This window comes from Panthera pardus, unplaced genomic scaffold, assembly GCF_024362965.1.
Source record: "Panthera pardus isolate Hobbes unplaced genomic scaffold, ASM2436296v1 HiC_scaffold_17, whole genome shotgun sequence".
NCBI lineage: Eukaryota > Metazoa > Chordata > Mammalia > Carnivora > Felidae > Panthera > Panthera pardus.
Genome location: NW_026526732.1, coordinates 85,298,988 through 85,316,573, shown reverse-complemented (window position 1 = coordinate 85,316,573; position 17,586 = coordinate 85,298,988). Strand labels below are relative to the sequence as shown.

The 17,586-nt window shown below is 38.6% G+C and overlaps 1 protein-coding gene across 4 annotated transcripts in view; it reads left to right on the top strand.

The window, feature by feature from the left end:
- Nucleotides 1–17,586, top strand: part of KCNQ5 (potassium voltage-gated channel subfamily Q member 5) — a 518,932-nt gene that overhangs the window by 323,784 nt on the left and 177,562 nt on the right. For all 4 annotated transcript variants that reach the window (XM_019417732.2, XM_019417734.2, XM_019417733.2 and 1 more), the window contains exon 2: nucleotides 13,722–13,812. In XM_019417732.2, coding sequence (XP_019273277.2) covers nucleotides 13,722–13,812 — 91 coding nt within the window. The remainder of the gene's footprint in view (nucleotides 1–13,721; nucleotides 13,813–17,586) is intronic.

Sequence of the window (17,586 nt, the reverse complement as noted above, 5' to 3'; positions counted from 1 at the left end):
GCCCCGTGTCGGGCTCTGTGCTGACAGCTCAGAGCCTGGAGCCTGCTTTGGATTCTACCTCTCTCTACCCCTCCCCTGTTCATACTCTGTGTCTCTCTATCTCTCAATAATAAATAAATGTTAAAAAAATTTTTTTTCAAAAAAGGAGCAAATAAGAGAGACAAGGTTCCTGCCCTCATGGAGCTTATATTCTAGAAGAGGAGACCAAAATAAACAAATACTCCCAGATGGTACTGTGCTCAAAGGAAAATATAACAACGTAACGAGAATACAAAATGTTAAACAGAATGTTCCCCTATTGCATGCACTGAATAGGTGACAGTTGGAAAGACAGTTTTTGTTTTTTACTTTAAATTCATGGTCTCTGAACACTATCCAGTGGTTTCCACTCTCAGCTATGTTTCCTGGCAACAGTCACAGAAACAGAGCTTGCAGAGGCAAGAAATTGACTGACGGGTTTCTGAATTGCAAACCTCAGGCCCTTTAAGAAATAGTGTGCTGTTACCTTGTTCTTTCTATTCAGCATGACGGTTCCCAATCGTTCGATTCATTCATCAGCTGCCTACATAGTCTACACATAGAATGGAAAACGTATCTTACTGCTATTGAAAAAATAGAGATTTTCAATTTAATTTTGATAGGCCACGACCCATTCAATTCATTCCAGACCAAGTGAGTGTCTTCACAGGACTCGGACTGGTGATGGATACCTGGAAATGAGACAGCAATGGAGAAAAGTCTGAACTTTCCCATCTCAGGGTGCCTGGGTGGCTGCAGGTTAAGCGTCCAACTTTAACTCAGGTCATGATCCCGTGATTCGTGAGCTCGAGCCCCACATAGGGCTCTCTGTGCTGTCAGTGCAGAGCCTAATGGATCTGTGTCTCCCTCTCTCTTCCTCTCTCTCTCAAAAATAAATAAACCCCCCCCAAAAAAAGAAAAAAAAAGCTTAAAAAAAATGAACCTTCCCATCTCGAGGCCACTTCTTAAGAAGTGCTCCTTTTGGGGCACCTGGGTGGCTCAGTCGGTTAAGCCTCCGACTTCACCTCAGGTCACGATCTCACGGTCCGCGAGTTCGAGCCCCGTGTCGGGCTCTGGGCTGATGGCTCAGAGCCTGGAGCCTGCTTCCGATTCTGTGTCTCCCTCTCTCTCTGTCCCTCCCCCATTCATGCTGTGTCTCTCTCTGTCTCAAAAATAAATAAACGTTAAAAAAAATTAAAAAAAAAAAAAAGAAGTGCTCCTTTTAAGAAAGAGACTGAAACAGACCGAATATAGATGAGGAAACATGGTTAGAAGTTAGAAAAACAGTACTTAACAACAGTAAAAACAAGAGATTTAAACTCTGGACACAGACGTAGAAGAGGAACTAAAAGAAGGAGCATCAAAAGAATCCAATCTTGTCTACCCAGAAATTCTTCAAAAAATTCAGGTATTTACTCTGTATTTTTAAAGATAGAGAATTCTTTTACAGAATACATCTTTTACAGAATCACAGTCTTTAAGAATAACTTCAGATGGGCTAAAAGCCAGATAAACCAGAACATGCCACCCCCCCCCCCAAAACAGTCTTCTTTTTCTTGAAAACAAACCAAAAAAAATAAAAAACAGGAATAGGAGAAGATACAGTCCTATTGTTGAGGACCAAATTGTTACTATAACACAGAGAAAACTGAGCTATTCAAATCCTAACTTACGCCTTCTTTGACATTAAAAAAAATGGTTTTTAAACTAAAAGGGAATTTTGTAATGTGATTCAGAGAAAATGAAAATATATGATGGGCAAATTATTGGTCACTTTTAATGAGTTTCTGTTGCTGGGTCTGGATGCCATCAAAGGATTTGTGGATGAAATTAAAGAACTTTTATTGATAAACTGGAATAAATCTTGAAAACTATAGGGGTGCCTGGGTAGCTCAGTCGGCTAAGCGTCCGACTTCGGCTCAGGTCACGATCTCGCAGCCAGTGAGTTCAAGCACCACGTTGGGCTCTGTGCTGACAGCTCAGAGCCTGGAGCCTGTTTTGGATTCTGTGTCTCCCTCTCTCTCTGACCCACCCCGTTCATGCTCTATCTCTCTCTGTTTCAAAAATAAATAAACGTTAAAAAAAATTAAAAAAAGAAAACTATAATAGGAGCCAAATGACCAGAGAAAGGAAAATATCCTGAGTGTCAAAAAAAAAAAAAAAGAGGAAAGTAGGGACCCTGGATTTTGTTGTATATTGATAAGCTCAATCACAACTCCTAGAAATGCTCCAGATAGAATATTAAGCAAATGATTTCTAATCAATTCAAATGGATGACTGTGGTTCCTAAAGAGAAACACAAGTTCACCAAGAGCAAGAAACACTAAACTATGCTCATTTCCTAATTTGATGTTTGCCTGCTTGCTCTATCAGGGGAATAGAGCAGATGAAATGTCTTGATTTCAGCAAAGCACTGGGAAGTGTTTTATCATATCCTTGAGGAAAAGGAGAAATTCAGGCAGGACGATGTGACTCTTTTGAGGATCTGTACCTTGTGTTGGAAGTCTCCAGAGATGAGCCATGGTTTTTTGTAAGAAAACTGAAGACGAGTGTAGGACACTTGGCGATTTCCTTGGAGTAGGGAGTTGGTAGCTCATGCTGGGAATAAATGAATCAAGATTAACATAATAAAATGTAAAAATAACAAGTGTAAAAAATTTTTACTAATCCAACTGAGAGACATCTCATAAGTTTGGTTTACATGAAGTTAAATTTGAGCCAATGTTGTCATTTGCTTCTTTAAAAATACTGTAACTTTATTTTTTTAAGTTTATTTATTTATTTTGAGAGAGAAAGAAAGCGTGAGTCAGGAAGGGGTAGAGAGAGAAGGAGAGAAAGAGAATCCCAAGCAGGCTCTTCACTGTCAGTGCAGAGCTCCACATGGGGCTGGAATCCACAAACTATGAGATCATGACCTGAGCCGAAGTCAGGCACTTAACCGACTGAGCCACCCAGGCACCCCCAAAAGTACTATAACCTTAGGCTGCATTAATACTTCCATTTCAAGGAAAAAGTAGTGATAGACAAAACCACATATTTATCACTTTTTGTCGTTAGTCAAGTATATCCCCAAACCCTGTATCATTTAGAAAGGACTTGAGACTGCTAACAAAATACATATGGTATAAGTGGTTAAGAATAAGCAAAAGTCTGTCTTTCCACTAAATTGAAAACCCTATTAGGCACAGACCATCCCTGAGTTTCCAGTGCCTGCAAATATTTGTGACTGAAATAATACAATGAAGGTAAGTTAATGATAGGATAATATAAACAGGTCAGGAATGAAGTTAATCCATAGATAGGTATACCGGAAAAAATCTGTGTCATTATTAACATAGGTCACAAATTCACCTCTGAGCTTCCTAGCAGCCAAGGCAAGGAGAAAAATATATCCAAAGATCACTGTCTCCATAAAGTAAAATCTCATAATTTTTTCAAAAAGCAACAGATGATGCATTGGCTTGATGGATTCTAGGATTTCACTCATCTTCAGAGTTTTCTTACAAAAAACGATGGCTCATCTCTGGAGACTCCCAACACAAGGTACAGATCCTCATAAGAGTCACATCGTCCTGCCTGAATTTCTCCTTCTTTCCCTCAAGGATATGATAAAACACTTCCCAGTGCTTTGCTGAAATCAAGAAATTTCATCTGCTCTATTCCCCTGATAGAGCAAGCAGGCAAACTTATCAAATTAGGAAATGAGCATAGTTTAGTGTCTCTTGCTCTTGGTGAACTTGTGTTTCTCTTTAGGAACCACAGTCATCCATTTGAATTGATTAGAAATCATTTGCTTAATATTCTATCTGGAGCATTTCTAGGAGTTGTGATTGAGCTTATCAATATACAACAAAATCCAGGGTCCCTACTTTCCTTTTTTTTTTTTTTTTTTTGACACTCAGAATATTTTCCTTTCTCTGGTCATTTGGCTCCCATTATAGTTTTCAAGATTTATTCCAGTTTATTAATAAAAGTTCTTCAATTTCATCCACAAATCCTTTGATGGCTTCTAACATAATAAATCCAGACCCAGCAACAGAAACTCATTAGAAGTAGCCAAATTTATTCACCAAATTGCAAGAAAAATCTCCTGGAGAAGAATTTTCTAAATTTTCACATGATACTTCATTGAACAAATACAGTGTGAAGTGCAGAGAAACTCTTATAAATAGTAAAGTTGGTTAAATGTTTTTGTTCTTCAAGAAAGTAGCAAAAAATTGGGGCACGTGGGTGGCTCAGTTGATTAAGCGTCTGACTCTTGATTTCAGTTCCTGTCTCACGATCTCATGATCTCATGATCTCACGGTTTTGTGAGTTCCAGCCCCACGTCAGGCTCTGGGCTGACAGTGTGGAGCCTGCTTGGGATTATCTCTCTCCCTCTCTCTCTCTCCCCTTTCCCAACTCATGCTGTCTCTCTCTCTCTCTCTGAAACTAAATAAACTTTAAAAAATAAATAAATAATTTTTAAAAAGAAAATAGCAAAAAATCACAGTTTAGTGAAAGCAATCCCATGAGTGATCAAGGCAATTAGGGTAAAATACACAGGTTGTCAGGAGTCATGTTTGCTCTAGACCCTGTGCTGTGGTGGGAAAGATGCAGGAAAAGAAGGAAATGTATATCTCCAAGACAGTCCTTTTTGAAACCAAACTTTTGCTAGTAACTGAGCAGTGAAGAATTTGAATTTGGATTCCCTGGCAAGAAGTGACAGTACAGATACTTTATGTTGACAGCTAAATCTTAAATCTTTTGTTTAGTTGCGAGCATAACAATGGGCCTGTATCAAACTTGGAGAGATGTAGGACCAAACTGCGTGTGTGTAAAGAACAGTGACAGGGCATTGAGGAGGGCACGTGTTGGGATGAGCACTGGGTGTTGTATGTAAGCGATGGATCATGGGAATCTTCTCCCTGAAACCAAAAGTACACTGTATACACTGTATTTTAATTAACTTGACAATAAATTATATCAATAATAATAATAAAGAATAGTGACAGTGAGAGTGACAGATGTGGACATTGTTTCATATGCTAAGTAGACAAAGAACGGAGCTGACTGTAATCTGAAGACTGACAGGAAGGTCATGAGGATAAAAGCAGCCCCAAATATCTGAAAAACTACCACTTGGAGGAGGGAACACATGTGCTTGTAGTCCAGAGCCTGACCCAGGACCTGTAAGTAAAGGGCATGAATAAGGAGACTTGAATCAGAAGGGAAGTAGTCTTCCCACAGTAGCGTGGGCTATGCCAGTACTGTGCTGCCTTAGTGTTGGGAGAGTTCTGGATGTTGGAAAGGCTCAAAGAGGAACTTCACAATCATCTATCCATAATGTTTTAAAACTAATCCCCATCTAGAGAGGGAGCTCAGTCAGAAATCCTTCAAACCACAAGGATTCCCTGATCCTGGGGTGAGAATCAGACTGAGCATGTCCTCTGCCTGTGGTTAGTTAGTTCCGGGGGCTGCTCTGAGGGGAGGCTCTCAAAGTGCTGATGGGTTCTATTGCCTTGTTTTAGTTCATCTCCATTACCCATAGTCCTCTACAGAAACATACTATGCAAGCAGAAACAACTAGTTCCCATACCCTCTAATTTCCTCATAACACCACACAGGTAAAATGCCACATTTCATTTTTTAAAACTGTTAGCTGATGACCCTATTTTTGCAACTTCACAGAGATTACAGTGATAGTATTTATTGATTAGGGTCTTTATTAATATTTAGAGCTCTTTGCACCTGAAAAGCAGAATCATGCAGTGTGGTTTTTTTTAGTTTCAAGTTTTTGCATGCAGTGCTTTTAATCAAATATTCCAAATCACCTTTAAAGACACCAAAAATGTCATATTTAATTTTTATTGCTTTGCAATGGAAGCTGAGTGTGCTGTGGATAGATTTCATGTGCAAAATGCCCTTCCTTTATGGAAAAATTATGCAGAAAGGACATTTTGCAAAATGCCAAGTTTAGAAAGAAGGGGTAAACTTAGGAGGATGGAAGAGAAAAGTGGGCTCCAGCCAGTCCTCTGATAATGAGGCTTTGATTTCAGTAGGCGGCACATCTTCTAGGTAAGTCATGTCAGCCAGTGGGTCATGTTTGGTCACTAATGTTAGCATGTGTACTCCAGTCATCCTAATTCATGATGCACTCACGAGGCTTTCCATCACATGTACTGAAACACACACTTTATCACAGCAATACTTAAAAATGTATGAAAAATCAAAGGCAGGGCTAAATTTCCTTCAGAGGCTATTTCTGAAGAATTGTTTTCTTGAAAAAAACAAAACAAAACTCTCTATCTTCTTCCTGTTAGCATTCTTTATTTTAAGCCCATGATTCCATTCCACTTAAGACATTAAAGACCTCCCCTCCCTTAATGCTTTCTTCATAGTTGACTCACATGGACAGTTATACTATGGAGAGCTTATCATCCACCAAAATACTTGCAAAAAGCACTTTCTAGGTGGAAATGTGTGGTAGTTTCAGTCTGCAAAGCCCATGCTGTTAATTTGCCTCCTCATTGAGCTAAGTTCATTGAAATGTCTACTGTAAACATCAGCTCCATTTCTCCTGTCTTCATTGCATTATTCATAATTGCTTGTGAGTGGCCGGGGGTTGTGTGTTTGTGTGAATGACATTGTGTAACTTGCCATGGTTCATTTGGCAAGCATCAGCAGAGCTTTTCTGAATGCTTTATTTTCACATCATTTTAATTCTTGCTAAATGAACCCATGCTTAAAGCACAAGTTCTGGAAGCTGGACATCATCTGTTCCTTAAACATCCATGATATTTCCAGGTAAAGCTTTTTTGTTGTGTTTTATTATTTGCCGAATTAAACCTGACAAACTGATTCTTAATTAACCCACAGAAAAAGTTGATGGTAGTTTTCTTGAGTGATAGAGGCCTTTGAACTGGTAATATTTTTGTATCATAAATATCCTTCTATGCATACAATAATCTTTGCCATCTAAAGTTTTAGACAAAGATCTGCATTAAAGATAATTTCCTCAGAAATAACATATAAATTATTGCTTTCGTCAAAACAAAGGCCAATAGCTGTTACAGGATATTTCAGGATTAATATTTAAAACAAAAATGTCCATATTTTTTCAAACTGATCTTAAAACTTACCTGACTAAGTTGGTGACTCATGCCAAAATGGGCCATTCTCCAGCTCCCAGCTCCTGCCTTCCTAATCTTCCACTATAAGTACCTAATTTTTGTGTGTGTGTGTCATTGATCCTTCAGCAGTCTGGTGAAGCTTATGAACCATTCCTAAGAATAATGTTTTTAAATGTATAAAATACATGTGATTGTAAGAGAAAAAAATTATATTGAAATACTGTTATTAAAAATTTGAGCAATTTTCTGGTATAGTAATATCTATACTTTTTTATTAATACATTTTTTATAAACCTAGCAGTGGCTCTAATAACTACCATAAATAATCTTGAACTAGCAATGAGCAAAATATGTATGCAAGATGAAACGATTGTGGTTTCATCTACAACTGTAAAATGGGACATGACAATATCTGTGCCTTCTATGAGTAACGAAGTCACAAGTACGGCTAATACCATCGTGGTTTGTTGCCATAGTTAGTGACAAAGAGGTCATTTTTTTCCCATCCATGCTCACAGCCCTCCTAAATTCTATCCACAGACCCCTTGGAAGTTCATGGACCCTGGATTAAGACACTCTGCATCCAGTGACTCTTGCCACTGCTTCCAATTTTATTCAATCGGTAGAGAGATGGAGTGGGGTAGTGGTCAGTTGTCAGCATAGATCTGTGTGAGACCCTCAAGAGCAATGGTGTCAGCAGAGCCACACTCACACCCCAGTGGTCTACCATGTCACTGCCAATGAGCCCAGCGTCTGAACACTGTCACCTCAAAGGGGTCATTCTGTGTCAGTTCACTGCTTTCTCCAGCCAGGGAGTCTCTCTGGAAATACTACCAAAATCCAATTAGTAGCAGAATGTATTTGTTATTCCCCATTATGTCATTCTCCAAGATCAGAAAATGTTCCCCAAATATCCTTTATGTTTATTTGCCTAAACCTTATATGCTCGGTCTGCACTTTCCCTAGGAGAGCGTGTTCTCTACATTCATATCCTCTAGGAAAAAAGTACTTCCATCCCGTTAAACTGGTGTTGTGCCCGTGATTTAGACCCACAAGTCCATGTGGATGTTTAAAACTGGATTTATCCTTTTCTCAAAATCAATTTTGTCTTCTGACTTTCCTGACTTTTCTCCTCCTGACTTCTTAGGTACATCACAGTAACTATATGTGGAAATCTCAGACTTTTCAGCCACTCCACCCCCTTCCCAAGCTCTACTGCCCAATTTAATAACTATCGAAGTCAAGGAGCTCCTATGTTTACAACTTCCCTCCAGTGTCCCTCTCTATCCCCTTCCCATTTCTACCAGTTAGTTTACAACCTAACTTGGGTCACCATTACTCTTGCCCTTGCTTCTCAATTACTCAGATAGGTCCTAACACATACTGCTTCAACTTGATTTTCCCAGAGTGCAACTCTGGTGATAGTTCCCTGTTCAAAAATCTTCAATGGCTCCCGGTTATCTACTGAACTAAAGGCAGGCCCTGCCATAAAAGCCTCTCCACATCATGGCCCCAGACTCCCAATTCAGCAACTGTCTTACCCTGTGCTACAAACTTGATAATGCTTTGTTCATGAAACAGGGAACAGATATTTTACCTCATTTATTTTTTGCCTTATTACCTTTCTCATGTTGTACTCTCCTTCTGAAATGTGTTTCTCCAGAACTTCCTCTTGTTGAAACCTTACCATTCCTTCAGAGACAATCCAATCTCAAGCATCACCCATTTATGAAGAGACTTTCTTGATGTGCTTCCACTATTCCCAACTGAATAATGAAACCCCTCCCCACTTTTAGCCTCTATAGCATTTTTCTTAGCATTTTTCAGCCTCTACCCTTCATTATGATCCAGTACAGTAGTCTCCCCTTAACTGCGGGGAACACCGGGGATGCCTGAAATAATGGATAGTACCAAACCTTATACATCCTATGTTTTTCCTATACAAACAGACCCATGGTAAAGTGTAAGTTATAAATTATTCACAGTAAGAGGTAAACAATAATAAATAATAAAATAGAACAATTATAATATTCTGTAATAAAAGTTATATAAATTTGGTCTCTCCCTCTCTCTCAAAATACTGTACTCAACCTTCTCCTTCTTGTGATGATATAAGGTGATAAAATGCCTCTGTGATAGGTGAAGTGAGGCGAATGACACCAGCATTGTGATGTAGTCTTAGGATACCTGTCAGAAATAGAATCATCTAGGGGCACCTGGGTGGCTCTCAGTTAAGCTTCTGACATCAGCTTAGGTCATGATCTCATGGTTTGTGGTTTTGAGCCCCGCGTCAGGCTGTGCTGACAGCTCAGAGCCTACTTTGGACTCTGTGTCTCCCTCTGTCTCTGCCCCTCACCCACTCATGCTCTCTCTCTCAAAAATAAATAAACATTAAAAAAATTCTTAAAATGTATAGGATCATCGGCTTCCGTACTATGGTTGACCACTGGTAACTGAAACCGTGAAAGGCAAAACCACAGATAAGGGAGGGACTACTATATGTTCATCTTACCAACCAAAATAGATTTTTTAAAGTTTCTATTTAAATTCCAGCTGCATTAGATTTTTAATCCCTTAAAAATAGACTGCTTAATTTATCCCTTGTACCTCAGTAGTGTTAGGCACACCATTTTTACAATGGGTACTCAGTATATGTTTTCAACTGAACTGAAATGATTCCTATGCAAAAATTGAATTTGCCGGGATGACCCACTTTACACTTTTCATGTACTACTGAAGGATAAGCTAGCTAGCACGTGTTCACTGACTCTGATTTATTGATTAATTGGTAAATTTTAGTGATGCTGTGCTTGCACTTGGCCTTCCACCCACACAGTCTCATGCACTACAGTGCTGCTTCCTCCCCGGCCATTCCAATCATTGTGCTAACTCCTGCTGGGCATTCGGGGCTCAGTTTGGCCATCATTTTTGCCAGCAAGGCTTCCTAACCCCAAGTCTGGCTTCATGCTCATGCAACCTGTGTGTTCCCATGGAGCCCAGCACTTAGAAGGTTACCACAGTTGGTGCCATACTTTGCTGTCAGCATCTTGAAATTTTTTTTAAACATCTTGAGATAGTTTTCAACAAAGGGCCCACATTTTTACTTTGACTCAACTCCGCTAACAGAGTAACCAGTCCTACCTAACCCCTCCTTTCCTGCATATTCCTATTGTCCCCTATATTTTCCCAGTCTTTGCAGTCATCACTCAGAATTCTAATTTTCTGTTTACATCTGCTGAATGTTTATTTATTTAATATTATTTAATTTAATTTAAATTGAATTCATTTACATTAAAATAATTTAATAAATTTCATATTTATTTAATTTTCTGTTTATTACTCTTTATACCTCAACAGACCCTAAACTCTGTCAAGGCAAAAAAAATCTTATTATTGTATCCCCATGACTCAGCCTAGTATTATATACTTAATATTTTCTGGTTGACTAAATGGATGAATGGTTGAGGGAAGGAGGAATTAATGAATTAATGAATGTATTTGTCTATCGATAGCCCTTTGGGCAGCCTGAGCAGTGAAGGTCTTTGGCTTGCGGTCTTCAGATGGCTCCTATAAAAATAACAAAATTCTAGTTAGGAAACTATGCTTGTTAGAAAGGAGTGTAAGATTGGCTCAAGAAAGGGGCACCTGGGTGGCTCAGTTGGTTAGGTGTTTTGACTCCTAGTTTCGGCACAGGTCATGATCTCACGGTTTGTGAGTTCAAGTCCCACATCGGACTCTGCACTAATAGCATAGAACTTGGGATTCTCTCCCTCTCTCTCTCTTTCTCTCTCCCACTCTCTCTCTCTCTCTCCCTCTCCCCTGCATGCTCACTCTCTCTCTTTACCTACCCCCGCTCTCTCTCTCTCTCACACACTCTCTCTCTCTCTCTCTCTCACTCAAAATAAATAAACTTAAAAAAAAAAGATTGGCTCAAGAAAGAAAAGGAGCAAAGTAGTGACATGAAGGAAAAACTTTAAACAGCACCCAAATATTATCGAAGAAGGAACTAGCAAAGGACTCATGGTATAGATCTGTTTTGAACACAAACACAGAGAGCTTCATGAAGCTACCATTGGGATGCTCTTGAAGGAAGAAGATACCTTAGTGATTAAATAATGCCCTGCTTGCTTTTTCTAATGGTTTCTGGTCAGCCTGGATTCAGAGAGCATGCCTAGATAACAGCCACTCACAAGAGGGGAAACATCTGTCACTGTCTTTATTTGATGTTGTATCATCCTCCCAACTATCTTAGTGATCGCTGAATTTTGTTTTCTCATTAGTAGCTTGGAGGTTTGTAGGTGCACTAGAATTTCATTTCTGGCTTACAATTTCCATTTCATGAAGGCCAATTTAAGTTGTAATTCAAAGTATCCTGAATTGTTAGATACAGGAGTGAAAAGTATGGTGAGTTGTTATTAACAAAGTATACTAGGTTTTTTTTCACTAGTAGACTCCTCCTTCAAGACTCATCTATTTGAAATGATAACTCCTTCCCTCTCAGTTTGAAGAGATATAGAGGTATCCCCAAAAGTCTTGCAGAACCAAGAATGTTACTGCCATTCTTATCTATCCACACTTATTCAGCAACATTCTGCGGCAGCTCAAGGACAAACAATGTTGGAACCCTCTTTCTGCTACAGAGTCTTGGATGAGTTAAAAAATGTTCTTAATTCTCAGTTTTCATATCTGTAAAATAGGAATAGTGATATTTCTATTTGTGAGGATAACATGGGTAACACATGTGAAAGTGGCTTAGCACCATATCCAGCATATAGGAAACCCTCTATGAGTGTTAGTCATTGTTACCAGCATACAGAACATAGGCAGTTATGAGCTTCAACTTGATTCTGTTTTGGGATAGGTATAAAGAAATAAAGAATACATGGTATCAGTGAAAGGTCCACAAACTTTTCCTCTAAAGGGTCAGAGAGTCCATATGTTAGTCTCGTGTGCCATACTGTCTCTGCCACAGCTACTTAGCTCTGTAGCTGTAGCGTGAAAGCCACTGTAGACAATACATAAGCAAATGAATGTAGCTATGTGACAATAAAACTTTATTTACAAAAAACAGACTTCAAGAGCCAAATTTGTTCCCTAGGCCACAATTTACCAATCCCTGGCTATAGGTCCTTGGGAGTTCCCAGTCAAATGCTATAGAAAGACTTGGACGACTTGTCAGGGCAAGCCAAAAGGAGACATGGACGAACTCCACTGCCATACAAAAGAATGTGGAAACTGGGGCGACTGGGAAGTTAAGCTCTTGATTTCAGCTCAGGTCATGATCTCATGGTTCATGAGATTGAGCCCCACATCGGGCCCCATGCTGTCAGTGAGGAGCCTACTTGGGATTCTCTCTCCCTCTCTCTCTCTCTGCCTCTCCCGGACTCATGCTCTCTCTGTCTCTATCTCAAAATAAATAAACATTAAAAAAAATAATGTAGAAACTGGTATTTTAGGGGAGATTACTCTATGCGCTTCCCAGAGATAGGTAAAAGTAAAAAGTATGTCCTAGAGCAAGTAGCTCAGGGATTGGTGTTTCGTTGTTGTTATTGTTTTCAATCTTGCATTTCAGGATAAGTAACTTCAACTTTAGAACAGAGGCTTCTCCGGGGTGCCTGGGTGACTCAGTTGGTTAAGCCTCTAACTCTTGGTTTCAGTTCAGGTCATGATCTCATGGTTTGTCAGGAGTTTGAGCCCAGCACACAGCCTGCTTGGGATTCTCTGTCTCCGTTCTCTCTTTGCCCCTCCCCCACTCATGCGGGCTCTGTCTCTCTCAAAATAAATAAATAAACTTAAAAAAAAAAAAAAGAGCCTTCTCTTTTTATTAGACATTTTCCTTGGGAACTCAGCTCCCCCTCTGGATCTTGAGAGTACCACAATTTTAAGAATGAAAATGTCTGTAGATTGATTGGTAGAAAATGCTGCTTCTCACTTCTGCACGCTATGACTGCCGTATGAATAGACAGAGCTGAGGAGTCATTTCTTTAGCAGTTTGTAAGGAAATAGAAAATACATGGGTAGCAGAAAAAATCATTCCCTTCCCTTACTGTTCTTATGAATATTTTAAAGGAATGACAAATATCCATAAACAAAATTAGACTGTGAAAATGAACCAGTGGCTTAGTAGTGGCTTAGAACACTTGATGGGTCACCAACGATGCCACATGTGAGGTGGATTCTGCCTCTTTGAAAGGAGATCAGCTGCAGCATGTACTCCTGGGGTAGGATGGCAAGAACACACTGGGGCCTTTCTCAGGATCCCCACTTGGGAAAGGGTTTATGGGAAATTCACACATTCTTAGTTGCAGACATTTAAATACAGCATGCAACACACACACACACACACACACACACACACACACACACACACAATTCTCTTCATCAACAAAGTTGTAAAGGAACTCTATGTGCACTATACATCACATTATATTTTGACATTCAAAATGGCTAGTCCCTTCCAAGGTTTTTATTATTTAATTAGTGCCATTTCAAATGGGTCTAGTGCTTTAAACTATAGAAAAGAAATGAAGTCTGTCATGATAAGGCAAGTTTCTTATCAGATTTCTCTCTTTTTTTGTTGTTGTTTTACAGTTTTCTCCTTGTCTTTGGTTGCTTGATTTTGTCAGTGTTTTCCACCATCCCTGAGCACACAAAATTGGCCTCAAGTTGCCTCTTGATTCTGGTAAGTGATACATATGAGCAAAAATGTGTATAAAGTTTATATAAGAACTGTGTATAATATTTATGCTATGCATTTTATCCCGCCACAAAGTTCCATCTAGAAAAAAAAGAGTTACTGTGAAGTATATAACTTTCAAAGATCACTGAAATATTGGCCTACCATTTTGCCTTTTAGCCAGTCCTCAGGAATATATACAGATATTCAGCATTACTATTACATAGCAATATCTTATGTTGCAGTTACATCAAAACCAGAAGGCAGGACTTGGAAGCAGTTTTACTTATGTTTATTTATTACAATAAGCAAATTATAAGAAGAATAAAAATATCCATGAGGTCTCTCATTACATTGCTAAAAATTAAAAGGTAGAGAGCATTTTCTAGTAACTGCAATGTGGCAGTAGGTAAGTGTAATTAGCCAAGAACTAGGAGAATATAGCACCTCATAAGAAAACAGAAGGCTCCTTCATGCTCTTTTCGACCAACAGACTACATTCTGAGTTTTGCTGCTAACACAAGTCACCTGGTAAGAAATTCTGCAGTTAGCTCTGTTTCCATTATGCTGTCAATCCTCAACCATACAGAATTGCTCAATTCATTTTAAAATGGAAAAAGACCCCAAGATATTTTAGTCTGAATTATTCTGGGCCTTTTAAGCTCTTTTACTTTCTATTACAACTAAACTGTATCACTGTATACTCAAATTGCATCTGATTGAAAGTTTTGTTCATTTACATCCATTTTGATCCAGTCACTTAGTCCAAAAAATATCAGACTTGACAGTCTCAGAACTGTCTCAATGAACTATAAGTTGGAACAACTCACTTCTATAAAAACTTGTGGACTACATAGAAGGAAAGAAAAAGAGGGTATGGGGTAAGCTGCCTTTTATGTGCCCTAATAAACAGATATGGGTTATGTACAGCAATGAACATTTAATATAAGAAAATTATCCTTACCTTGAAGATGAAGACTGAAAGATCTCAACTCATATAAACTGACTGGAGGGCAGCTGTTCTTGCTACCTATGCTTTCAGTTGGCCAGTTTGTGCTTAAAGTTACCAAGACTTCATCAAGTCTCCGTCCTACATCAGGGAGAAATCATTGTTGAGCCTGGAACCAATCTATCCCAATTTGTTTCCATACAAATTGTGCTCAGCGGTATATTGTTAATGTTGAGGATGCTATTTCAAAACCAAACATAGAAAACAGACCAAAAAGCACACTGGGAATTTGCTTCACTTATAAGGTTTCCATTTGGGTAGCAAGTGGGCTTTTAGCCTTATGCACCCCTTTGATAACAACAAATGATCTGAGTCCAAGGTCTAAGGCACAGCTGGCCTTTAAGTTCATATACAGAATTACAAATAGGAATTTTAGACTGAAAAAGTACATCTGATTTTTAGACTCAGAAACATGAAAAACTTGGTCTACTGCATGACCAATGATTATGAATGAATGAATCAAGCATTAAGAATCCCATAAAAAGGAATTTTTCACAATCAGGTCAAGGATTCAAAATGTTAGGTTTACATCGTTCAAATCTCCGAAACATAAATTCAGCCTTTGCTAATGAGTTTCTAAATAGTCCAAAGAAACATATTCCTAAAAATCCCAAAGCTGATTTTTACCTTGATTTTTAAAACTTTCTGAGCAGTGAACAAATTCATGAGAGTTTAGTAACTAGGGTGCATTTGAGTAGATAAGAATGTAGATGTTGTCACATATTCCTCAGTTGTTTTCTTTGTGCCACCTTTATTGAGATATAATTGACATATAACATTGTGTAAGCTTAAGGTATGCCACTTGATGATTTTATACACATATATATTGCAAAATGATTGCCACAATGAAATTAGTTAACACTGCATAATCTCACATCGTTACCATTTTGTGTGTGCCTGTGATGCGAACTTCTAAGATCTACTCTGAGCAGTTTTCAAGTATACACTACACTGTTTTTAACTATAGTCACCATGCTGTACATTAGATCCTCAAAACTTACTTATCTTATAACTGGAAGTCTGTGCCCTTGGACCACTTTCACCTTCCCTGCCTCAACCACCAGTCTTCTCTGTTTCTATGAGTTGAGGGGTTTTTTGTTTTTTAGATTCTACATATAAGTGAGACCATACAGTATTTATATTTCTCTGACTTATTTCACTTGGCATAAGGCCCTCAGGGTCCATTCATGTTGTCACAAATGGTGAGATTTCCTTCTTTTCAAGGTTGAATAATATTCCAGTGTGTGTGTGTGTGTGTGTGTGTGTGTGTATTTTCTTCAGATATATACCCAGAAGTGAGACTGCTGGATCATATGGCAGTTCTATTTTTAATTTTTTGAAGAGCCTCCATACTGTTTTCCATAGTGGCTGCACCAGATTGCATTCCCACCAACAGTTCTCTATTCTCCACATCCTTTCTTGTCTTTTTTATAATAGCCATTCTAATAGGTGTGAGGTGGTATCTCACTGTGGCTTTGATTTGCATTTCACTGATGATTATTGATATTGAGCACCTTTTCAATTGAGTACCTGCTGGCCATTTGTATGTCTTCTTTCCTCCCTCAGTCTTGAATGCCTTTGGATTTAGCAAAGCAGAAACCAGTCCCATTTGTTTTCAGCAATGCAGTAATTGCTGCAGATACATGTTCTCAGAAAGGCTGCTCTACTTCCCTAGGGAGAGTGCTTGCTTATTCTCCTATTGTTGCACTATAGGGATAAATGGTCAAGGTGTATGTTTTAAACCAAAGCACACTCTTAAAACCTACCTAGAAATATGCAGACTGTGTTGCAGGTCTAAGGTTTCCCTGATGTTATTCTTCTGCATCAACATTTCTCCAAGAAATATGTTTTATTTAAAGGTTTCATGCTCTCCTGAGTTAGCTGAGTGAATGCTAAAATACACACACACACACACACACACACACACACACACATACATCATGTAGAAAAAAAATAATTCAAGTATAAGCTTTGTTTTTATTTTTGTATTAATTAATAAAATGAAAAAGCATGCATGTTTTAATTCTTTTTCACGATTAATCTAGGTTATCATAAAAGTTCAGTTGGTTGTAAAATATTGGAAAAAGCCAACAGATACCTTCTTAATGGTTTAGGGAATCTCATTTATCCTTTTAATATGTATGTTTGAGACAGTTAATCTGATTTGAAAGTCTGTCTATCCTCTGAACATCTAATCAAACAGAATTCATAGAACACAACTCTGACTAGCAATGTTTTTAGTTCCCAAGATAAAACATATCTAAAGAATTGCCACCCAAATAGTCATATGAATGGCTTTTAAAATGTTTGCAAAAATTTATAATAAAGTCACTTTTGTATACTTTTGGCCACAAATAAAGCACCAGAGAAATAAGTTTAGAACAACTCTATATAAATCATACATCACGGTTGTATATTTTTTCATAGCTCTGTCCCGTGTGGGTTTTTTTTTTAACACTTTAAAAGATGTTCCCATATTCTAACTGTAATTCCATTTCTGTGCAAGTAACAAGCACCCACACCTCTGACGGAGCACATGACAGGCCAGCTGGCTCCTGGACAAACTTGCCAAGCCCCTCTGTGACATTCATGCTTTCCACCTGTGTTTGAGGGAACCAGTCTTTGGACTTGGTCTTGCTCTCACAGAGTCTTTGGCTCTCCATCTCCCATCCCAAGGGAAGAGGCCTCATCATTCTCATCTAGAATTGCACTCCCAATGCTACTTATAAACTTGTGACTTACTGGCCTTGGTTACCAGCCAAATGGATACA